General features: G+C 36.9%; 1 protein-coding gene and 1 long non-coding RNA gene across 14 annotated transcripts in view; both read right to left on the reverse strand.

Moving 5' to 3' along the window:
- Positions 1-13,332, reverse strand: part of COL19A1 (collagen type XIX alpha 1 chain) — a 202,718-nt gene extending 189,386 nt beyond the window's left edge. For 4 of the 13 annotated variants that reach the window (XM_066994731.1, XM_048077444.2, XM_048077446.2 and 1 more), the window contains exons 1-4: positions 13,127-13,332; positions 11,369-11,498; positions 3,514-3,588; positions 3,208-3,307 (exon numbers count right to left, since the gene is read on the reverse strand). In XM_066994731.1, coding sequence (XP_066850832.1) covers positions 3,208-3,307; positions 3,514-3,588; positions 11,369-11,462 — 269 coding nt within the window. In that variant the 5' untranslated portion in view covers positions 11,463-11,498; positions 13,127-13,332. The other 9 variants (XM_013172196.3, XM_013172195.3, XM_013172193.3 and 6 more) reach the window with 6 other exon arrangements.
- A 2,440-nt stretch (positions 13,333-15,772) lies between these two features.
- On the reverse strand, positions 15,773-23,415 carry LOC125184462 (uncharacterized). The gene is made up of 4 exons (XR_010830518.1): positions 22,401-23,415; positions 22,021-22,106; positions 19,854-19,994; positions 15,773-17,366 (listed from the first exon to the last, which is right to left on the reverse strand). It is a non-coding gene; the product is annotated as an uncharacterized lncRNA (long non-coding RNA).
- Positions 23,416-24,669: the final 1,254 nt, after the last annotated feature.

Genomic DNA, 24,669 nt, shown 5'->3' on the forward strand with positions numbered 1-24,669 from the left:
GATATAGAACCAAAATTCAGCACAAATAGACATAATCGATTTCCCAAGCTGAGACTGCATTGTAAATTATTTACAACATATAAATAGGTGCAACACTACTCCAGGTCCATTGAAAAAAATCAAAATGGCATCACACAAGAAAAATGGCACAGCATAGCTTTCTATTACCCACACTACGACTGAATGAATGAAATGCAAGAGGAGATGTGCCAAGCTACTTGATACTTGCTAGTCAGCTTAATCAGATACTCTCAGTTTCCTGCAGGATGGAAAACAAACACTGTTCTGCTACTTACTGCACACCACGTCTACTAACATATTTTCTGAGGCAGAATGATCCTAAAAACCTCTGAGCATCTAATAACACAAGTGTTCTGGAACTACACAATCTGCCATATTGTAAGAGAAGATTTAAATAAAATATTACAAGATATTGGACATGGGTATCTGAGATAAAGTAAATAATAAAATTATGATGACAGGTATTCCTGCTTCATTGAAAACCTGTAACGTCAAATACTGATTTTATGCTCGTAACTGCCATATGCCCTTGTTTAAAAAACCAACCAACAAAACAAACAAAAAACCACCTCAAGTTCAGAAGACTATCAGAAATACTTTAAATACATACTTTCAAACATGTTTCTCTGAAGTCTTAATAACAGAAAGCCAAAATATTTGGAATAAAAAGGTAAATTATTTTCTCAATTATAACGTGCACTTCTCTGTGAGGAAAGGTTTAAAAAAGCAATAGCAAGGCTATTGCCCTTAAGAACTACAATTTAATGTAAATTCTACAATGTTTTAATGTTGCTGAAAATACTTTAGCCCTTTTTTTGTTTGGAGAGGTATATGTAAGAGGTACCTTTTACTTCCACAGCAAGCTGACAGAAAAAATCATGTTGTACCTTATTAACATTAATAACGTGACATAATTTTTTTTAGCCTAACTATATTCAGACCTTAGCATTGATTACAATGATACTTGATTATCATTTCAGCTTCATCCAGCTGAAGTTTTCATCCACTGGATACTCATTTTTAGGAGAAACTGGAAAGACTCTCTCTACTTTTTCTTTAAAGTCCATAAACTGAAGAAAACAATGGGGTGGAAGATGAATGTGAGAAGCCATAGACACTAACAATACCAAACCACCTGTCCTCCGAGTTTACCATTTACTGAAATTCTTTATCCCCTGGGCAAATCAGACTGAAAATAAAGAAAAACATTCTTGTTTTCCTCATTTTTGTCTCCAAGAGTCATCCTCCCTTCCAAATAGGTGAGCAGATAAAACAATCTGTTAGGTTCCTCTCCCAGCCATAAAGAAAGTATAAATAGAAGCATTCTTTCTTTCAAGAATATTTCCTTCCAACTTTTGGGAGTTAAGACTTTACTGAGTAGCAGCTATCAACCATTACATGACTTCCCCCATTTTCACTCTCCTCATTAATAATAATTTTTGAAAGAATTTGAATTAGTACTCAGGCTTACTAATAAAAGCAAGTAAAAAACCTCAACATTTTCAACCTCAGCATCACGGTCAGAACCCTTCAAAAATATCAAATTCTCAGAAATCATTTTCATTCACAGATTTTCCCCCAAAGTAATATGAATTTAAAATAATGTCATTAATCTGTCCTCTTAAAATTTCTAGCTCTTTTCACTCCATTTCTTGTCACTGATTTGCCAACATTTTCAGAAAAAATGTAAATCAGCTTGCAATATACATTTCTCTGATTGTACACTTAGCTCTACTTAGTTTCTTATTCCTGAAGTTTCTTATTCCTCTACTCTTCTGTATTCTCACGTTTCCCTCAAATTCGTGTCCTGAAATAAATCTGTAAAAATTTGTAAAATGAATAACATATAAAATAAAATAAAAAAGCTTTCTTATTGACAAACTTTCAAAATAGTTTTACGATAGACTCATATTGTGGTATTTAATTTTACCTGTTCCTTTTCTAAGGATGATCTTGAAATTACTAGGAAGACACTAATAAAAAATAGAGCCTTCTCTGTGTCAAATAATTTTATCTAGTCATTTTTCCTTCAATAACAATCAAAGAATTTTAGAAAAGACAGTGATTACTTTGCACAACTTTGAAGAATTATGCAAGCATACTAATTTAGCGTTTACAGTACCTAATACTTCCAAAAAAACTTAGATATTCTAAGTTTCTATTTAGAGTCTAAGTGGTATTTCTTTAATCACTCTTGTCTCCCAGAGATCACTTTATTTTTTGCCTGGGTGTCTCTGATCCTTTCTCTTTCTTCTTCAATTACTCTGCCAATGAACCCCACTTTGGTTTTCCCAGGATCCAGCAGAAGGGGAATTCTGAGGGCATGGATGTATTTTTTCCAACACAACCACGTGCCAGAATTCTTGCAACAGAGAATACCCAACCTGAAAACATGGGAATACAGTTGCTCCCCACATCATCACAAGAACATGCTGTACAGAAACGACAGTCCGATGACTCAGAGCACATCTCAACCACAAAGCTCTGAGAGGATTCTCTTTCTCTCCACTGTCCAAGGATGGGGAACTTGAAACGACATTCCTAAATGCATCTTACCATCTCCTCGTCTCAATGAAATCTTAAATCCATGCAGTTCCATTACGCCTTACTCTCTTGCACCCTCCTTTTGATTTTTCATGCAGTCTCTGCCCTTCATTCCATTCTGTCAGAAAAGCATGCTGCCTAGTTTCACCTCTACTCTGAGTACCAGCCATTCTTTTGGTGCTCAAAGGCAAGATGTCAAATTCACTGAAAAAAAATATAATCATGAAAATACAGCATTTAAGGAAACTGTGACTCTCTCTTTTTATCCCTGCAAACAGCCAATTTCATTGAGGGAAGATTAGTAAGGTAAATGCTTCCTGTCACACCATGAAAGTTCTTTGTTTCCTTTGTTTTTATAAATCTTTATGTATAAACAGTAGAGTTTTCAGTATTAGAATCACAGTTTGAGAATGGGATACTCTCAATTAACTATCTACCTGGATACTTCCAAATTTCAGAAAAGGAAACTCCTGAATCAGACTAATTCCCCAAAACTATCACAGATGAAAATGCCTAAAAAAAGATACACTTATCTTTCTGTGGTATCCTTTGATACACTGCTCAGTGTATCAGATCATTAATAGTATTTGGTCTGAGCTTCCTCTTTCAAGGATTCTAGGATGAAAGTAGTATCTTACTTACTTTGTGTCTCTGATGAGAGGAGAACTTCCCAGTTTAAAGCAGATTTTTTCCCCTCCACAAGACGTCTGTCTCAAAGAAAAGCTTTCTGCCAGATCAAACCCTGCAGAACACGATACACTGATTTAGTTTATGTAACACAGTTTTTCAAAATCATGGGTAAATACTGACTTTTTAGCATGCTGGGTGACTTTCTAGAGGACAAAAAGCCATTTTGAAAACCAGTACTTTAAGTTACAGAAACTTACAAAATTCATTTTACCAATCAATTTAGATAATTTACTCTTCGTATTAAAGAAAGCCATTTACCTGACACACCAAGACCGTCTCTGTTGATTTGTTTGAGATGATGAGCAACTCTTTTTATTAAAGGACACACAGCACCTTCAAGAGAGCACAGGTTAATATTTCTCATAAAATTCTACCAAATGAAAATGAAATAGAACAAACCATCATGATAGTGATAGTCACAGCAGGCATGTTTCTTTTAGTTTCTCTATCTTTAGGATATAGAAAATAGCAATAAACCAAATTACAAAACCTAAATGAGAGCAATAATATTTAATTTTATACTAATTTTCCAATAACTTAGGCAAATATAAATTTGATCATGTTTTAATTCAACTGTTTAGGATTAAAGCGTACATGAATGACAACCAGAAGAAAGATACACAGTTCTTACTATACTCTCTCCATCTACAATAACCTATAAAGTAGTAAGATCTGTTCTAAGGTTGTTGTTTTTTTCTGGTTATATTATTAGAAAAATTCTTTTTCTTTGATTAAGAAGACATTACAATGAATCTGCAACAATCTATCATGAATGATTACTGTTGCAATAACCTATTGTTACCTCAGTGAACATTCATTTCAAAATGTGGATTAACAAGGACATGATCATAGCATATAAAAAACAATGCAAGCAATATTTATACTTTGAAAATTAAGCAGCTTTACAAGGGATTAAGTCTGAACCAAAGTATTTAGGTAAACAAACATAATGTTCTAAAAATTGAAACATGGTAGATTCTAAGGCTATCTCTAGCCACATGCTTAGATCAAACAATGTATTATTATGCAGCATACAATTTGCATAAAGACTTTTTAAAATATATACAGGAATACACACTTTTATGAAGCAAATACAGACAATTATCTCTTTTGTGCATGGGTCAGAAATAGAGTTTTTTCTTTAAAAAAAAATCAACAACTTTTAAAATAGCCCCACTAAACCCTTAGGAAACTGTCAAAAGGAAAACTACAAGCAGGATTTGGCCCTGTGCTTATTAAGTGCAGAGCTCCTTGTTGAGCTGATGTGACTACGGAAATGGCCAAGATATGTCAAAAGATACTGAGCAGTGAAGGTCGAGGGGCTTTCCAAAGTGTCAGTCCAAAGAAAAAAGCAAGGAGAAGTGCCCTAGCACTAACCTGGAAATCATCTATATTTAAAGGTTTCCAAGGGCGTATAGACTGAGGGCTGACACTTAAAATAGCTATATTTGTAATTTTAAAGCATGTGAACTTTGTCATTCATTCTGTAGTAATACAGAGAGCACATTATCCTTCAAAAGTTTTCAATTCTATTAAATGCATTACAGTATTTTATCTGGACTACAAATGGCTAATCAGAAACAACCAGTAAAAAATTAAGCTAAATTATGTAATACAGATATAAAGAACCTTCCTATCAACTTGGTTAATGAAAGGCATCTCAATGACAGGTAACATCACTTGTAAGTTGATTTATTTCAAAGGCACTGAGACAATTTATTCTTTCCTTCCTTCATGTATAAAAATGCGTATATACATGCATTTATGTATATATACTTATATACAGTAATGAGTAAAAGTTTATGTATACATACTTATATACAGTACATGTATATATACTTATATATTTATATACATACACAAATAAAGTTTCATGAGAAATAAGAAACATATGCATTGAAAAAAACTATAACTCCCCTTATAAATTCCTTTTCCCCCCCAAAAAAGATGCAGAACTGTTAAGAAAATTCATTCATTCTGAAATCTCTGAAACTGAAATGAAATCTATCATCACTCTCAGTTTGTAGGGAGTATGGAATTACATACTAACATAGCAATTTGAATACACCATTTAGGGACAGAAAGAAGATCACCTTAGATACTCTTTAATCTACAGACCTGGGATTTCAATCATTTATAAAGATTATTAAACTATAGATTTGTATCTATACCCACTGTAGAGCAACAAATTGGTTATAGTAGAGGCATAGCTACAAGAAATATGTTGGTTTAAAAAAAAAAAAAGCCTCTTATGGCTGAAGGCACAATAGCTTGTCATGCATAGAGTAATAAATATCTTAATGTATTTCTTTTTTTTAAGAAATGCAAGGACTAAGGGCAGACACATTTTTCCATTGAATTACTTTACAGTTCTTATAAAAAGAGCAGCCAGATACAACCTGTTGTGGATTTTACCTTGAACTGCTATAGTAAGAGATATAGAACCAGAGACAAAAAAATGTGCCTTTTTTTTTTTTTCCAGTACTAACTTACAAGAGGGCTGAGCAACTTATATTAGGGGCATATTAGCTTATTCCCTCCAGCCACTTTCTTCCAACTCCAAATAAAGAATCAAGCCTTAATTTCTGTGTTATCCAGATGATAGCAACGATTCCTCACATGCCACAGACTGGACTGTGGACCTATTTTTATCGGTGGCATAACAGTCACAGCATAGACAGGCTACGTAAATGTTACTTATTTGGTTGTTTTCCATTTCCCTTTAAAAACTGAAAGGGTTACTACGATTATTCTCCTATCTTATGCTGTTGGTGCACTCCCTTTGTCCGATATTATTTTATCAGAGAGCTAAGACAAAATCATAAAATATTAAAAAACAAAAAGCTCTCCACACCAAGACTGATACCTTTAATTGCTATAGATTAATGAAAATTCTTTCTAGAGTTTATACAGTCAAAAAGTTAGTCTCGTCCAAGATTTTTAGTACTGCTAGCAGATCTTTAGATTCTCTTTGGCCTGAAACAAAGCCGCTCAACCCATGGATAGCTGAATTAGAGGATCTACATGAAGACATTCAGGAAAGGAAAAGTACACAACGAACCCTTATCCAGGTGTAGAAACCATGCACAGCAACCTGCCTCATTATAATATATTATTGCAAAACTAAAGAAGAAAAAATAGCAAGCTTACATTTATATAGTAGGTTGCTCTACATGTGATAAAACTGAGTTTGTCTTGATTGAAGTCCACAATTCATATTAGAATGGTGATGCCAAAGCTGAAGTTACCGTACCTATAAATTAATGAGATCACCTGTCCATAGGATAGATGACAGACCTTAATCTTTGGAAATCAGTGAGCTGTACGTAGGTGGTTATTACTACAAAATCAACCTATTTACTTCAAAACACATATTAATGTAAATCAAGCAGGTGTGTCACATATAATTGTGATCTGTCTCTCCATTGAGAATCTAGTAAGGAATTTTTTTTTTTTTTTATAATAAAATTTTGTAAAAAACTGTATTCTAAGTAGGGGGGTTACACCTAGCCTTGCCTGCTGCAACATGCTATGTCATGTCCTGAATCCTTGTAATGGTCAGATCACTTGTTGAAGCACTCTGCAGTTTCCATCTAGGTCCCATGCCCAGTTTTTCTTTCCGTGAAAACTCAGACCCAGAAGACTGGTGTATGCTTCGGTCTCACTCTTACAGACATCTCTTGGGTGCGGGTGCAGTTCCTGACTGGGAACTGTAGCTTCCAGTAAGCACTCGGCTTCTTTAGGTCGCGTGTGAACTGAAATGACCAGATTCGCTTCCCAAATACGTATCTGCTACTTTGTAATTAAAGTTCATGTTTAGGTGATGTTTCAGTTGCTGTCTAACCCACTGATGTGCACTTTATGAGGGTGCCAGAGCTTCCATCAGAAAGCACAACCAGATAAATTAATGTGGCCCAACAACAAAAACCCCAGCTATCACATACACACATGCTATGTTGGATTCAAGCTTCAGGCAGAATCCCAAATTATTGAGGATTTATCTCACACTCTAACTGGATCAGGCTTCATAAAAATATAGTAGAATGAACCTTTTCAGAGTGTATGGCTGACTTGCTGGATATCATTGCTAAAATTCGCAAGCCCACCTCACAGGTATTTATACTGAAGATGAGGGTGCTGTACTCAAACACCCAGTTGGCCTGCTTTCAAGCAGGGTCAAGGAATTAGATCCCTTACATACCCATAGCCACATGTACAGAGCTACCAGAAAATGAAATGTGATTTTTTTCCTCTTTTTATACTGAAAGCCACTATGTATTGCATTACAATATAGGTATTAATTAAGCCAAAGGTGGAAAGAGGAATAAGGAAGACTGGATCTACAACTTTGTTGATATACGAAAGAAGTCAAGTCCAAGCCCAATGATTATTTAGACAGTTATGTAAATAACTAATTGCTTTAGTAGTAGGGATTAAGAAATTCTTACCAAGTTCAAGTATTAGGAGTATGGTGTACCTGCCTCATGCACACACTAGACATTGGAGAACTGGATTCTCCCATGAGGAACAGGCGGTAGGGGGAAAAAACAGGACTTTATATTCTAGGTGGATATCTTGGCTACAGGAGATTTTTTTTTTTCTTTCCCTCCCTTTCCCTGAAAAAAAAAAAAAAAAAAGTAAACTAATCTAGTCTACAGGCTTCACTCTGGGAGAATGTGTGTAGTCTCTCTTATGTCCTATTACTCACTAACTGAAGTGGCTCTCCACAGTGTGCAGGCTGTCATGAATCATATCCTTACAGACACCCAAAGTTCCTTCTTCACTGCCCAAGAAGGCTTACGTTTTACCTACAAGAAATCCAAGGGTGGAATAGTCATTTAAACACTGCATTGCTGACAGCAGTTTGTGGATCCAACCTTAAACATTCAGGGTAAGAGTTTAAACACTCCTAGTGTTAAGACTATGAATGTATTTTATATGAGAGTAACTACAGAGCCTTTATCTTGATTTTGAGAATTATCTAGCTGTACTAAAGGATGAAAACTGAAAAGCTGAGCTGATTTGCATGCTTGAAACCAGTCACTGTATTTGGGTTAAAGTGCCTATCTGAACTTATGATCTAGAGCCAATACTTTTCACAACACATTCCATGTCAAAAGGCAATGGAAATTCACCATGACTGACAGTCCCAAGACTTTATTTATGCTACATTTTTCATGGCTTAGCAAGCGACTTTGAAAAGGATAGATTGTAAAAGAAAGTTGAAAAAGCAACAGTGATCTGGGAATGAGACAAGAGTATTAATATTCTTAACATGGAGCAGTTAGGAATGATCAGATTAGAACTTCATCTGTCACTAAAGAAGGAGCTCATATCCATGCTCCAAAGCCAAATGCTCCTAACAACACAACAAAAGTTTACAATGTGAAAATATTCTTGAAGTCAGATTAAAAACAAGATTGTGGAGAACTCCTGAATCCTCTCCATCAGACTTACTATATTCTATCATTAGAAGTAAGTGCTTCCTTCTGATGAACCATCAGAACACCGAAACTTCTTAACAAGTGAAAACTTAAAGAAATCCTTGATGTGAATCTAATGGTTATTGGCCTAAGGAGGACTGCTTCTAGAAGGCTCACTCTGATATTTTTTCTAATACCAGTATTTATTTAATATAGTATTAAATTAAATAATATAACTCCCAAAGTACATTCAGAATGCCAGCTCAGAAAGATCTTCCCTATGTGTACATGCAAGTTAATCCTTTCTCTTGCACAAGAGATTTCCTTCTGTATATATACTTTCCCCCCCTCTTCAAATCAAGGTTAATTTACAGTTTTCCCTGCCTTTGAAGCCCATTCTCAAGCAGAACTCACCTGACTCAAGCAGATCGGGTGAGAAATTTTAGGACGCAAATGCAATATACCAACATCCTATCTAAATGAGCTTTGTTGGAAAAACCTTTGTATTAGCCCAGTGTGAAATAAACGCTATGCATATGTTGAAGGGAAGAACCTGGGCAGATCCTGAAGGATAGAAGCAGATCTATACAGAACAGCTATTTGGGAGAGAACAAAGGCCCAAGAGAGAGGCAGTTAATGGAAGAAATAAATGGAATGGAGGAGACCAGATACACTCTCTTCTTGAAATGCACACACTTCCAGTCTGTAACAGATTCATCTGCATACAAATTATCAAGCTACAGAGCAAGACAACTTTGCAACACGGGATACTCAGTTCAGCAGGATAGGGCAGATTCAACAACAAGGTCTGCAAACGCACCCACACCACCTAGCACTTCACCCTTGCAGGGTCTGTTCTTTCTCAACTCTTGTTTTCTGGTCTACAGCTTGTATTTCTGTTTTGGATGCTAACCACCCTCTTCAGTCTCTAGGAAAGTCTCTTTCCTGTTGTCACCTTAAAGCTTCACTCTAAGTCTATTACACGCTGTTGGCAGACCTGTACACGCTGGCAGCTATCTGCTTGTTATTCCTCACCATCTGCTCATATCACCTCATACTGCAGAAGCCTCTCAATCGTACGCAGTCAGTTGTTCTCAGGAAAGGTTCAATCTCTCCTCTCCCTCCCAGGGGTTCCACTTGACCCATATTTGATCAATTTGTAGCAATTAGGTTAGGGAACACTGCAACCTCCCTCCTGGTTGCCCAGACACAAACTTCTAACAGAACGTAATGTACAGTTCAGATGTACCGTTCGCTACCAGTTCAGGTTATCGGTCACAGTCTGTATGAAAGGTGTACCTTTTCCTACATTTTTTTCCCCCTGTCTAATTGAAAGTGAGAGAAAATGCTTCCTGGCATTTTGTTTAAATATTTTTCAAGTTCTACATTTATCCATTTACATTATTAGGGAAGCTTGTGCACTCATACCCTTCTAGCCCTTTAAAAAACTTCCCTTCCATAATCCACTAGGTAGAAATAACACAGAAATCAACCTATTTTGCTTTCTTTAGACAATCAAAGAGAATGATTGCACAGCTGTTATGTAAGGCTCACTCTCTCACAGGGGTTAAGAACAGTTCATCAGTGCAGCACTTAGCTTTGCTGCCCTAAAAATACAAGGCAAAAAAAGTATTTAACTTAAACTCAGATTCTTTACAACAGGTTACTGCTACCCTAGAGCCCACATGTTACATTCACTATTTATTAAATATTACTATTTATTGTTTCCTGGAGCAATAAAAGGATTATTATATTAGTAATCGACTTTTAAAATTTCTTGGGCCCGAGTTTCAAAGGTGTTACGGAGATTTAAATTTGTTGTGTATGTACAGATTCTATTATCTTCTGTTATCTGGGCCTATTATCTTCTTATCAGATTTCTGGAAAAACAGCACCACTAAAAATAAGTTTCATCTTCTAAAAAAGCAACAATCAATAACTCTTTTTAACTCTAACAACAGGTACGTTTTCCCTCCTAATAATTGGAGAACAATTCTAGAAAATTGACGTACACGTTAGGGCTTAGCAATTCTAGAAAACTGACAATTCCTTATTTTATAAGCACACGATGTGCCTTTAAGATAGAATTTACCACATTCAGGAGAGCCAAAGTAGAGTTTAAGTGGACAGCTAGATAACATGCAGACAGGGAGAGAGAGAAGAAAGCGAAGAAGTGTGAGAGTAGTCGCAGAAGATGGGTAACAGCTAACTAAACAAATTCATTATATTCCCTTCCTCTGCCTGCTTAAGTGTAAGGTTCTGCCCTACTCTAGGTCTGTTAAACTGGAGAGCTGGTTCGAAGATTAAGTTTGGGTTAGGCTAACGTGCATTAGGTTGTTTAGGTCAGTGTAATCACTGTTATATAATAACACCACATGGTTTTGTTCATAGAAGTTTTGCAAGCCATGATGCAGAACCTTGGTTTGTACAGTAAGTTGAAAAAGTACAAAATACAACTCCTAGAAACTACAACTACTTCCAAATGTGAATCTCCTAAGCACATGAAACAGAAAGACTGCTTTGGAATTGCTTCAAACTTAGACTTCTTCAAATAGAGGTAAAAAAAAAAAAAAATCCTTTGTAATTTTGCCTGCTTGTATGCTTTATTTTCTGTGTATTGTCATTATTTGTCTAAATGTTGATTACTGAGATTTATGCTTTGCTGTGATGGGCAAGAAAAATGGAAGTACCTGTCTGGTCACTGACAGCCACACAAGTAGAAACAGGGAGGAGGAGGAAGACTGCCATACAAAGCCAAACTATGCAGGATCCAGTGTACTTCATCTCCCCCTGGACACATGTGAACAATCAGCTACAAATCTGAAACAGAAAATAATCACGTTCAGAACAATCTCTTCTTCAAGAATTTCTTAACTGTAAAGAAAAGAGTAAATCACTTGTTAAATGTAGTGTATAATTTATCTATTTTAAGGAGATACAAAAATAGATGGAAGTAAATTTAGAAATAAATGACAAAAATATTCCTTTAGTTCTCTACTAAGGTCCTAAATAACGTCAGAAATATTAACTCAGATATATTAGCTATGAAGGCACGAATTATTTATTTCATTAGTGATGACCGATGTTATTTTTCTCCCAGTTTTCCAATAGTAAGTACGTCAGCTTAACTGGTCAGTGTCACAGTGCTGCCAATGACTGCTGATGCAGTCATCAAACTGAACATGGACAACATATGATGCTTTCAATTTAAGTGCAAACAAACAAAAATGTGACATTTCTCTTTATTGCAAAGTATGCTGCAAGTACTTGTACTGAGTTTACAGTTTAGATATCACAGAAGTACAACCCAGCTTCAACTCTTCTGTCAGCATAATAATCAGCTTTCCTTCCAAGCCAACTCTAATTTAGAGAAACGTCAGAAACCAGCGAAGGACAGAAAACACTTTTCTAATCTCATTTTCTGTAAGAGAAACAAACCCCGCAGCTACGATGCGCTTTTAGCCATTCTCGTCGCACGGCATCTCCCCGATCAGCAGGGCTATCCTGCCGGCAGCTACACCCTGGGTAACTTTTCCAGCCTCCCCCGCAGCAGCAGCAGCAGCAGCAGCGAGCACACCTTCACAGAGCAGTCCCGCGGCGTGCCCTGCACCTGCCGTACGAGCAGGTAGCTCACCCCACCGCGGGCTGTGCCCCCCCCAGGAGGAGCAGACGGGTCCCCGCCGTTTCCAAGCCGCCGCTGCCCCGTTCCCCGGCCCGGAACCTGGCTGCGGCGCTCGGCCCCGGCGGGTGGCTCCCTCACGGGGCGCCGGGAACCCGCTGGGGCGCCGCCGGAGAAGGTGGCGCCGCCCGCTCCCCTCCCTCCCTCTCTCTCTCTCCCTCCCCGGGGCCGCACCTACTGCGGCCGAGGGAGCCCTCTGCCGCCCCGGCCCCAGCCCCGGCCCCGCCAGGTGTGCTGGCGGCTCCCGCTTGCCCCGTCCCGCGGTGGCCGAGCCTGGAAGCCGCCGCCCCTCCCGGTGCCGGGCCCCCGGCCCTTTCCAGCGGCGCCCCCGGCACGTGCCCGGCCGCTACAGCCCGCGCGGCGTCGGCCGCTCCCGCTGAGGGGAGCGATGGGCGCTGACGCTTGCAGGGGCAGCGAGGTGCCCGCGGTGAATAAACGTGCCCGGTATTGTGCCACGTTACGTCAGTTTGTGCCGCTTGTGTAAATTACTACGAGTTTACTAGGGCCGTTTGCGTCAGCGTACCTTCGCAAATACCTATAGTCACCCCCAAACACACCCTACGCACCTACACAGCCACCAGCAGACTCCTATTGCACGGGCTGATTACAGCACATCAAAACCCTATCGTCTATATTATTATTTACATAGTTAACACAGACAAAATCAGTACTAAACTTAGCCAGCAATTCTGAAAAACACAGGAATGCTGAAGTACGTGCGTGTACCTAAGGTGCTAGGGCAATTCCCTGCAAACAACGAGTGGCTTACCTTTAATTTTTATTCTAGTTTGTCCCCCCGAAGCACTGAGAACGCCTGTGCAGAGCTGCCGTAGTGCCGAGGAGTTGCTGGAGTGAGTCTCCAAAGAGTGGTGGAGGGGGATGCAGCTCTGTCCTTATTAGTCTCACACAGCGTGACCCTCCCACTCAGCACAGAATACACCGCAAGGAAGGACAAACAACCACCCAGACACACACTTTACATAATCATACTTACACATCCAAAGTGCAGTAACAGTGTAAGAAATGCTTTCTTTCGAACCCCTCCCCTCCAGCTCCATAAATTAATTTGCCAGTGTATGAGCGCGTGAATGAAAAGGTGTCTGGCTCCGAGTTGTAAAGGACTATGTACATTAGCACACTGGCAGAAACTGGCTTTTATCACTTAAGTGTAAGCACACATCATTAATTTTATATACTTTATCATAAATTTAAAAATCAGCCATCCAAGTAACCAAGAGAGTGTGCCTATTTATGGCACTGATGCTGCAAAATACAGCAGATTACTGGCATTTGTTTTGCCTTTTAAAATCTATCATTTACAAATCAGAATGTTCTTGCACTGTAATATCATCTGTCTATGATAAAATGGTGACATTGAGCACTGACACTGGCTCTCATTTGAATATGCTAAACTGCACTTTTCTTAGGTTCTCTAAGTGTGCTTGTGGCAGTTTTCTGTATTGCATTTTACAGATGTAAGCCAGAAGGATGGAGAGAAATAAAATGACGAGAAATACATACACAGAACACAGATTTAGTGCTTATTTAAACATATTTAATTTATATATATTCAAGACATATTTCATCTTCTACTAGTGGAATCATTCTGACAGGGAAAAAAAAAAAAAAAGAAAGGTGATGACTGTTACATGAAAAATAGCTTAACGCCAGTTTAGCTTAACTGGTCTTAAGGTCAGAAGACTCTAAGGGTTAGCGTTTTGCTTTTTCCTCCCAACAGATTTTGGCTAGTGTTTCAACCAAGACAACTAGCCAGGATAACAAATCACGTGGAAAGATATGATTATCTTTTTGGTTTAAATTTCAAAACAGTTGTTGTTCTTCCCAACTTAGTATCACAAGAGAAAGATGAAATTGTAGCTTATGTACGTCTGGTAGGGTATTTTAATCCACAACTTTGCCACAAACTTGTACTGTAACTTTGTGCACATTACACTTTTCACTTGCTTGTTCTGTAAATTATAGAAAGTAAAGCTTCTCTACCTCACAGTGTGAGGCTCAAGATCCCAATCCTACAGATGACAAATTATCTGAGCACTTTCTTTGCATTGAGACTGTCCATTTGATAAAGGCTAATTCAATGTTTCAAAAAGAGCTTCAAGACCCTCAGTTGAAAGACTCTTTGTAAAAACTGAAAGGCATTACCATTTTTTTATTTGAGAAGAACTGCATTTCTCATTGCTCTTTCAAGTATAAAATTCTTAAAATCCTTTTGTTTACTTCATTTTACACACCCTAAATATATGGATTCAGACGTTACACGAATATCCACAGCTTTATTAATTTCATTTCAGAATTTACATTCTGAATTAGGTAAATCTTCTAATTGCATAAAACTTTGCACATACGAACCCTTCATCCTTTAAAGAAATATTTCTGCCCCTCAAAGCTTCTGTACTGCTCATGAGACCAGATCCAAATTTGGTTCTCATTTTCTGTGAAGTAATAATGAAACATAACCCCTAAACCAAAGATGTTGTTCCACCTACTGAGCTAGCTGCAGTCCAAATAGGAAAATTAAAAATACCTTATTTGGACCATGTCAACTTTAAAACACTCCACATCACTATGAAAGCATAAGAAGAAGAATTAGAACCTCCTGCAATGTTCCCTGGCTAATACAGACACTTCCTGTGCTCTGGCCTCGATCTTCAACTAAATGGGATTACGCCAGTTCATGTAAGTCAAAAGAATTATGCTGATTTATACCAGTCGAGGACTTGGACGTTAGAGACTGTAACTGTATGTATTTATGGAGAACACTGCTCATATTGATAAAAACAGCCTTGAATAGCTAGTGACATAAAAATTGGGAACAAGAAAAATCTTACTGTTTACAAACTTCTGTCAGGAGCCAAAACAAGCTTCTCGCCTGCACTACAAGAAGCAAAACCACAACCTGCAAAGCTTCTTGGTTATCATGAGCAGGTTAAAAGTTTGAACCACCTAGACTCAAGTTCATCTGCAAACAATTATTAGCGTACTCCACAGAAAACATTTTCTATATGTAGTTCCCTGCTTTGTTTTCAGTAAGTATGGGAAAAAAATGATGATAAGGTATGATCTGAAACACCAGCAGCAAACAGATGACATACCATGTTATCTTTGTAGCAACAGTTTTCCAGCCATCTCAGGGCTTGGAAAAAACTCTCGCTTGCAAACAGAAGACAGGATTAGACCTGGATCCAGGCAAGAGCCAAGGCAAATATGCAAAGAAAGAGAGAGAGAGAAACTAAGTTTGACACCATACTTAGCGCAGACGTGTAGAACACATCCCATCTCCTGTGCCATGGGTGAACTGCTCCGCCGAACAGCTTTTACCACAACTGCAGTTGCAGGCAAGATACAGGGGGGAAAGGCGAGAGAATTGTGGGGTAGGGGGATACAGGGACAGAATTATTTATTCTAAAATTTGTTTCTCTACTGCTGAGCGTCACTTTTAGCCTCTGTTTCTTTTGCAGCGCTATGATATCCAAAACAGTCAAGTAACATAATTCACTCTTGTCTGGTGCTAACAGATTTGTCTCCATCTTGTTAGACCCACATTTTTAACTTGTGTTGCTTATGACAACACATGCAGGAATGAATCTGCAAGTTTTGACAAAACTCTTTAAAAGTGGCAGTATTCTACGCAGGAAGTTTTCTAAAAATAGGTTAATTTGAATCTCCCCCTTACCACACCATTTCTCATTGTATATAGAGCGCAGTATTTCTGGTTTGTTTTTTAAACCCTTAAGTGGGATTGTTCCTTGCCAGATGAACCTTTCTGCCCTTTGCAAGATTTGCCAGTCATGACTATTACATTGCACTGAAATAATTAAAATGCAAATGCTTTAAAATATGTTAGACTGAACTATGATGGAAAAACAAGACCAGTGGAATCCTGGCCTTGAAGAATTTCATGGAAATTTTAGTATTAATCTAAAAGGAGTAAGTAACTCAAAAAAGTAAAAAGTAACTAATGTGAGGAAACTTTGGCATAAACTACATCAGAAGGGAATTATTTGTATGTGCATGCACACACACTAAGCACTCCTAAGTAGCAAAACAAATAGAAAAGCTGAATGTCTCTTTATTTCTTCTATAGGAGAAGGAAGGAGCAAAAAGCAACTGATATTTCTTTTTCTGAATTCTTATAAAGCACTCAGATTTTCAGTAGAGGGGCCAAAATAACTGTCAGAGAAATGCAAAGAGAATACTTACTGGTGTACTTTTGAATTATTGGTTGCCTTGGATCCATATATCAAACTTTATTTTCACTGATCTTCAACACTAAATTTCGTAAAATAACCGAATATTAATAGCTATAATGATGCAGCAACAACAACAACAACAACAAAATCTGTACTTTTTCCTCCAGCTCCATTGGTGTTGATAATCCCAATCTCATTAAAAAAAAAAAAAAAGTTATATCGTGTGCAATATTTAGTGCTATCTGATCTTACTATGTCATAGCTTTAATAATGAACACTTTAAGCTAAAATATATATATTTCAAATTAAATGTAACTCTTAATATATTGCTTATATTTAATAGTTGCAAACATGTCTAAACTGTATCACATAATGTGTAAAGTATTCATGACTATTCCAGAAACAAATACATTTCTGCGCATATACCACTCCTTAAAGTGTTAGTTCACAACTTCAGTGAAAAGTTATTCCAACCTGAAATGGTGTTGGATTTGTAGAATTCAGTATGACATCAGTTCAGTCTAAATTGGCTAAGAGAAACAATGCTAAGAATAGTAGTGCCAAAATATTTAGGTCCTTAATTTATTAAAAGACATACTTCACTTCATCTTCTTATGGATAGATAAATGCATGTTTATAACCACACTGCCATGATACAAACAGCTTGTCATGTGTTCTGTTGCTTCATGAACCACACAAAAAAATACACACAAAAAGAAAAAATAAAATAAAAATAACACCGAAAACCTGAATCTTTATAATTTTTTTGTGTCTTCTTTCTTTCACATGAAATCCACTCTACCTGTAACAGAGGAAATGCATGCCTTTTAGTGGCTTTTGTGTTGCAATAAGAAACAAGCATGTTATTGAACAGCTGACTACCAACTAGAAAAACAGAAAGGTGTTTTCCCAAAACAAGTCAAATGTAAATCACATCATCTGGCTTGTTTTAGATTGAAGTACCTATATGCCTTTAAAAGCCGCTACACATAATGAAAAGATGAAAGCCAGGTTTTAGGCAGCTGTGCTGGGAATTACAAATTTTGGCTCAGTATTTCCACATGAATATGCTAAAATCCTATGTGCAGGCTGAAAACATCTATAAAGCACTGAAATATGCTAATTTAAAGCTGCTATAATGCAAATACTAGAAGAAGGAAGATGAAGAGCAAGAGAAATAGCTGAATTTAAGATTCTACAAATAGACTAAGTTGTATATGCCTCTTACGGTTACAGGGCAACTTTATTCTAGGCAAAGATAAGATCATAAGGGTGAATATTCTATGCTTGCTTTTTAAAACTTCCTGAAGACAAAGTATACATAGCCCAAGAAATATCAGTTAAAATTCCACTGTAAATTGTAACAAATATGTCTACGCAATTTCAAGTCTCAATATTAGCCAATGCCTCTTACTGTTGTGACCTTTCTGTCCAGACAATTTGCTGCAATTGTATTTAAATATAGAATGCTACATTTAAAAGTAAAATTCTTTTAGGTCAAATTATGAATGGTTTCAAATTTTTCAGAAAGTAATTTCTATAAATTTAGCTATCAGTCTTGAGTCTCTGCAAGTCTGATAGATGTTTCCACCATTTTTATCAACCTATTAACTACAATCACATTAACATACAAGATTCTGAATTCATGCAGAGCTATTTACAATTACGTAAAGCAACATAAAAATGAAACAATAAAATGACAATTATTTTATTCATATTTACTGCCGAATAAGTGAGCACAATAACCTGGAAAGCCAAAGTATGTGTACCTTTTATCTGTGTGTCTGCATCCACATACTTTGCCTTTCATCTAGGAGTAAATATTCTCAGAATTTAACGAATATTATACTTCTAAGTCAGAAATTTTATAGATCTATGTAGGCTTGATGTCTGCCTAGAACTATCTAGTTATGATCTCAGATGTAAAAGAACTCTCAATTCAATAGCATCTAAAGCTGCAGCTAGAAGTGAGACAGACGTACAAGCCAAAAAGTCTAGCTGCTATGTGCCCTCTGAAAGAACCTACTGACTGTATAGGTCAGATGTTGACATTGCAATCCCACATCGCCTTGTGTATACATGTATTTTTGGGAGCTGGGGAATTTGCGCACTTATAGAAAATGACGGTTGAAAGGAAGAATCTATCAGAATGTGTTTGCATGACTATTTGTATACTTATGCACTGCAATTCAGATAAATTTTACTGTTTGTTAGGAATGCAAAAGCAACCATTAGCTCTAGAAGGGCCAGCATTTACATACGTGGAAGGTTCTTAAATATAGCCTTGTAGTGTATCAAGCTTAACATTGGCATCAGCCTCTAAATTGTTTATTTTGGGCATTTCAAATGTGGTTTGGACATGATGGATTAATTTAATTTTGGAGAAAGACCAAGCAAACTAGCATGAATGCACCATTTTGACAAAGCTTGGAGTAGCTAGGAACTGCTCTGTTTTTTCCCTTTTCTGGTAAGTGGAATCTAGATATATCCCATTGATTATATTAATTGAGTATCAAACTTAATCTTGCCTGTTAGTTACTGACTCAACAGCAGTGCTGGATCTAATTATGTCCTAACAACTTAAAGTGGCATCCTGCAACTACTTAGTGAGGGAATATTTTCACATGCAAAATTATTCAAGTGCATTTAGCGTTCATGCCTTGATCAGCAGATATAATCTATAATTATTAGAACATTATTATCTGACACTGACACATAAGAAAGAATGTATCTAATTACAGCAGGAAGATAACCTTAGGCCAAAAATACAAATTCTAATGAAGGTAACTACATTGCTAAGATGTTATCAGTCTGTTTTCAGAGAAGAGTCCTGCTTGTGTGCATGAGGAGAAGACAGTTTTCAGGAAGATACAAAATTTTGTATAATAACTTTTGTTCACCTAAATCTTTTCAGTATGAGTAATTATGTTGCGCCAGGGGAGGTTCAGGTTGGAAATGAGGAGTCATTTCTTCTCAGAAAGAGCAGTCAGGCATTGGAACGGATTGCCCAGGGAGGTGGTGGAGTCACCATCTCTGGGGGTGTTTAAGGAAAAGTTGGACATGGTGCTTAGGGACATGGTTTAGTGAGTGACATTGGTAGTAGAGTGAGGGTTGGACCAGACAATCTTGGAGGTCTTTTCTGACCCTAATGATTCTACGATTCTATCTTGATGTGCCTCCAAATCTATTTGGGAAGAAGTACCTTAATTTATATATTAAAACTACAAGGCTAGATTCTTAAAAAAGAAAAAAAAAAAAGTCAAAGAACTCAAACTGTTTCAAGACCTACTTGCTCGGGTATTCATCCGCAACATCGAGCTCATCTCTCCTGATGTAATATTCCATTTCCCAGAAATTAAAATAGAGGTAAATTTTTAAGGAACTGTTCTTAAGTGACAGATACTTCACTTACAGAGGATTTGACTCCTGGAGAACAAGGTATTAAAAAAAAGAAAAGAAAAAGGGATGAAACTGAATAAACTAAATCTGTTTGGCAGAAGTAAAAAAAAACAAAAACAAAAAAAACCAAGAACAAAACCAACAGACCACTCTTACAATAAAATGCTTGTAAGTAGAATACGTAGCTTTCTAAACAGCCATAACTGAAAACAAGACCTTGCATCAGGCACAAAGGACAGTAACATTCAGCATTTGTCTTTACACAGGGTTTATCTTCACCACATAAATTATTTCTTGTAATCAGGACCTAGAGTCGAATGCCAAGTTAGACTAGCCCAGTTACAAACAACAAAGCTGGCAAGCCTTCTTCAGTCCTCCCTACTATTGAGCTTTCCTACATAAGTCACTGGGACTTCTGAACGTATCCCAGGGTTTTGTGGTACAGCACAGCCAACTGCTCGAAGAATGTTCCCAGTGCACTGAGGAAGAAGTTGCCTACTTCCAAGCATACTTCTGCCTTTATGGGAAGACAAATACATACTCGCTTGATTTGGCATGTTTCTTCAGTGTAAAGACCACAGTGTTAATAAATCAAAAGCAATTTAAACATGAGTTTAAATCTAGCTTGAAGCAGCATCTGTTAGCTATGGCCAAGGGAACTGTGGGACTTTGAGTTCTGTTATGGTCTGCAGATGCAATCAAACTCTAAGTGCGATACAAACCGACCAGAAGGCACGTGAGATGTCTACATTTAGGGTGTAGTTTCCCTGGTTCCAGATTTGGGATTAACTCCTGTCTGCAACTGTCCGTCTTCCTTGATTTCAGAGTGACGGTATTCCCAACTTCAGCATGGCAGCTATGCTTCTCAATGTAGGCAAGCTGAATCTGTGCTTAGTTAAAGGTTTTATAGAATCTGTGGACATCCAGTACACATTTAGTTAAGTTTTAGCAAGACCTCAGCTAGCACTCTTAGTTAACAAAAATTTAATTAATATTTTCAGTGGAAAAGCAGTCCTTTGATATTATGAGAATGTTAAATTTTTTAATTTGTAGAAAAGAGTTTTCCACTTACGTCCTACATGGTCTCAAGGAGTACAGACAGGTGGCGGTAACTCCTTGGATCCCCACCTTGTTTTATTTTCCTTCATCATAAATTGGTTCAGAAGTTCTAATACAGTTTATGCCACTGCCGTTATGCTGAGTTGAAATGTGTTGTCTCAAAAAACTCCCTAATCATTCGCCTTGCCTGCATGGTGACAGTTTTTCTCCAGACTGGAGCAAAATAACAAGCTACCAAGGCAGGAAAAGCCAGGCAAAGAAAAGGGACAGTGCACAGGGAAGAATCTTTGATAGTTAGCATGTGTGAGACCATGAGTGCTCACCTATGTGCACTTTGTTACTTATTTATGTATCTCACAGATATTTTTTGTTTTGTTTTCTAACAGCTAATAAAACATATGCATTATTTAAATATATATTAATATTGAATATAGACCTGAAATATCTGAAAAATAAAACATATAATTTATTTAATGATTTATTTATAATCTTTCTATGAACTATTTATTGGAATGACAAAGTCAGGAGTGGAGGCAATAAGATGAAACGAAAGAAATAGAAACTAAAATTAAGATACTAGAATATTTTTTGACTGAGTAGCTAGATGGATTGTTTTGGATTCCTTTCAATTTCTTTGACTGTTAGAGTAAAAAATGTCAAGCTAATTTTCATTAAATCAGATGCACTTCATTTCTTTCCATGTAGATTATCGTGCAACATAGTTCTTTTTAAGATATTACCAATCTTACAGTCCTTTAAATGTTTTCCCTTTAACAATAATTAAGATAACAGAGGCATACCATTATATGGCTAATTGCACACACGTTAGTGGGTGTGGACATTAAACAAAGACAATCACAGTGAATTAAGAATTTGATCTTACTTTTCTGATGTTGCAAAAGTGTATGCTTTTGATGCCTGAGAAATACATTATCAAGCCTTATTTTTTCCATGTAAGTACTACTGAAATACTTTCTTTTGTCTGTTTACTCACTTCTCTTCTTACTTTACTTCTCTGTTTACTCTGTTCATAACTTTGAGACAGCTGAGAAGTGCCTTTAGCAGCCATTTACAGAAAACCTATCAACATTGAGATGAAAAAGAGAACAACACATTAAGATATAAAAATCAAATAAATACACTTCATTATTACAAAAAACAACCAAAAAAGCCCCCTGATCACAGCTTTATCAACTTAATTTCTAATTAAATTACACTGAAAACAAAAAGAGGACATAGTTAACTTAAAAACTGAAACATTTTTAAACGTCTTTGACAAGCCAGATCTAGAAAGGAAATTTTATCATTTTCTTCTTACTATTTCTCCCAAAAGAAACTTTCTCCTACAGGTCTGATACTATTTCCATTAATCACCTTGCCCTCTGCTTTCAGATTTGCCTGCTTAGTGTTGGGTTATTCTCTCCTCCGTTATCTGCAGGAGACTACTACTTTACAACGCCATTCTAGATTCCCACTAGAAAGAATAAGCAAAAGAGAATTATGAAGTTAGTGCAAATAAAATGCTTCAGTCTTACTGCAGATCACAGGAAATGTTGGTAACTTGTTTTATTTAGAGTGAATTATTGGCTTTGCTGAAGTCAGTGTATGCTTTGCTACAGACTTCAGCTGGGACAGAGTTGCACACCTGGTTTCTATAATCTCTGTTTAGTTGCTGTTACTGCAAGCAGGGAGTACTGGAGACTTCAATGAAGCCAGGATCTCACTCTAAACATATAGTGTTACCAACACTTCCTGTCATCCTTAGAAAGAAGACAATTAAGAAATAAATACCACAGAATTTTAGAGCTTGCCAGAAAGGCTTTCGTGGATTCTAGGCTGTGTTGTATTTAGTGATAATAACATAAGCTGAACAATAACAAAAAAGACAAACCTTTGTGACCCAAAGACAGGAAAAATATTATTTAGAAGCTAGCTTTCATGAGCTTCTTGTCTGGATTATAATAGAGTCAGTAAGAGTACGCTAAAGTGAATACCGTATTTTTATTTTTATTATTATTATCTTTTTTAGTATGGTTGAAGTTCTTTTGTTTTCCTTTCCTAACCCTTCCCAGCCCCTGTTGTATATAGATTCTTTATTTTCCAGTGGTAGCTGCAGTTCCTGATTACAGACCCGTAGACAGACCACTGGTAATCTAGCCAGCTCTATACAGATTAAGTGATGTTTTGTTTAGCTGTTACTTGTAGTCTTACACTAAAGAAAACAAGGAAACCTTGAAGAAAACAGGGAGACTGGTAGCCTTGAGCTAGCAGAAGCAAGGGAGATATGGGATGAAAGCTAAAAAACAAGGAGAAAAAACAGCTGAAGGAAGATTTCAGATTGACCTATAGCAATCTTTCGCTCATTAAGGGGTCATTGACATATTAAAAACACACCCATCAAAATGCTAATATACGCAAGGGTGTGATTTGCGTATAAATAATGTTGATTCAAGCCTGACTTTGTTTGCTTTGTGAAAGATTGCCAAGCACCTGACTCTGCAGAGTTATATAATTAATTATTTAACTAAAAGTCCTTCATGTGTATTTTGGCTCCGTGTGCTTATTGGTGAGGTGCCCCAGGTATGAACCTACGGATAACATGCTGAAAGACAGATGAATGGTATGAAAAATCAAACTCATGAGAGGAAACCCTTTATTTTTTTTTTTTTCTAGAAGGCTTTGAGGAGCAAATAAAAAAAAATTTATTCCCCTCCAGGGGTTTTCTGTGTCTGACCATGCTAGACAAGTTCTTGAGGTGGACCTACCTGCATGCTCTTCTGGAATTTATCAAATTAAAGTTCTCCTAACTAAAAAGTGAATTTTATAGAATCTTTGATAAAGTAACTCCTTAAATAGAAGAAATTCAGTTTTATTAAGTGAAACAATATTTTAAAAGGTTTGAAAACAAATCTGCTTATAACCCAGTGTATCTTTGCCGGACAGGTATTTTCCTTCCATTTTCCAGAAAATCTTGCAGCTTTCAGTTGTTACTTAGGTTTGAGGAAACTACAGGTCTCCCAAAAAGTCTTTTTTACTAACTGTCATCAACGAGACTTGGGCTTTGGTCTTCTCTTTGATTGCTGAAAGGAGCCTTCCTTAACTATAGTTTCATGCTTCATGTTTTACCTGTCCTGCCCTAGCCTTACCATGCTGAAGCTTGGGGCATGGTAAGCAAGCACCTGAGCATGGTAAACTACTTCCAAAGAATCTGAGGGCCTCATCTTGGCTGTTTCTTTCCCTCCTGATGTTATAATACCTGCCACAACTATTTTGCCTTTTTTTCGTAATCTAGACTATAAAATGGTATCCAATCATTTCTGACAAATTCATTGTTTGTAGGTGAGATTTAACTCCATTTTTTACAGATAGATGACCTATTTTTAAATATATGAAATTACAAAGATTCTAACACATTTCTAGACTAAGAGCTGCAGTACTCAACCATATTTGTGTGTTGGTTTTTTTTTCTTGCCATGTGCCTTGTGTTTCTCAACTTATCTAGCTTCAGCCTTTGGATCATGATATGCTTTTATCTGATAGATTAAATATCAGGATGGTATTACAAGCCTTATTTCAATGTACAAACTTAGGCTGTCCTCAGATGTTCTCCTGAATAACAAAGATGGATTGAGGGGCTTTTGTT

The sequence above is a fragment of the Anser cygnoides genome, chromosome 3 (assembly GCF_040182565.1).
Source record: "Anser cygnoides isolate HZ-2024a breed goose chromosome 3, Taihu_goose_T2T_genome, whole genome shotgun sequence".
Classification (NCBI taxonomy): domain Eukaryota; kingdom Metazoa; phylum Chordata; class Aves; order Anseriformes; family Anatidae; genus Anser; species Anser cygnoides.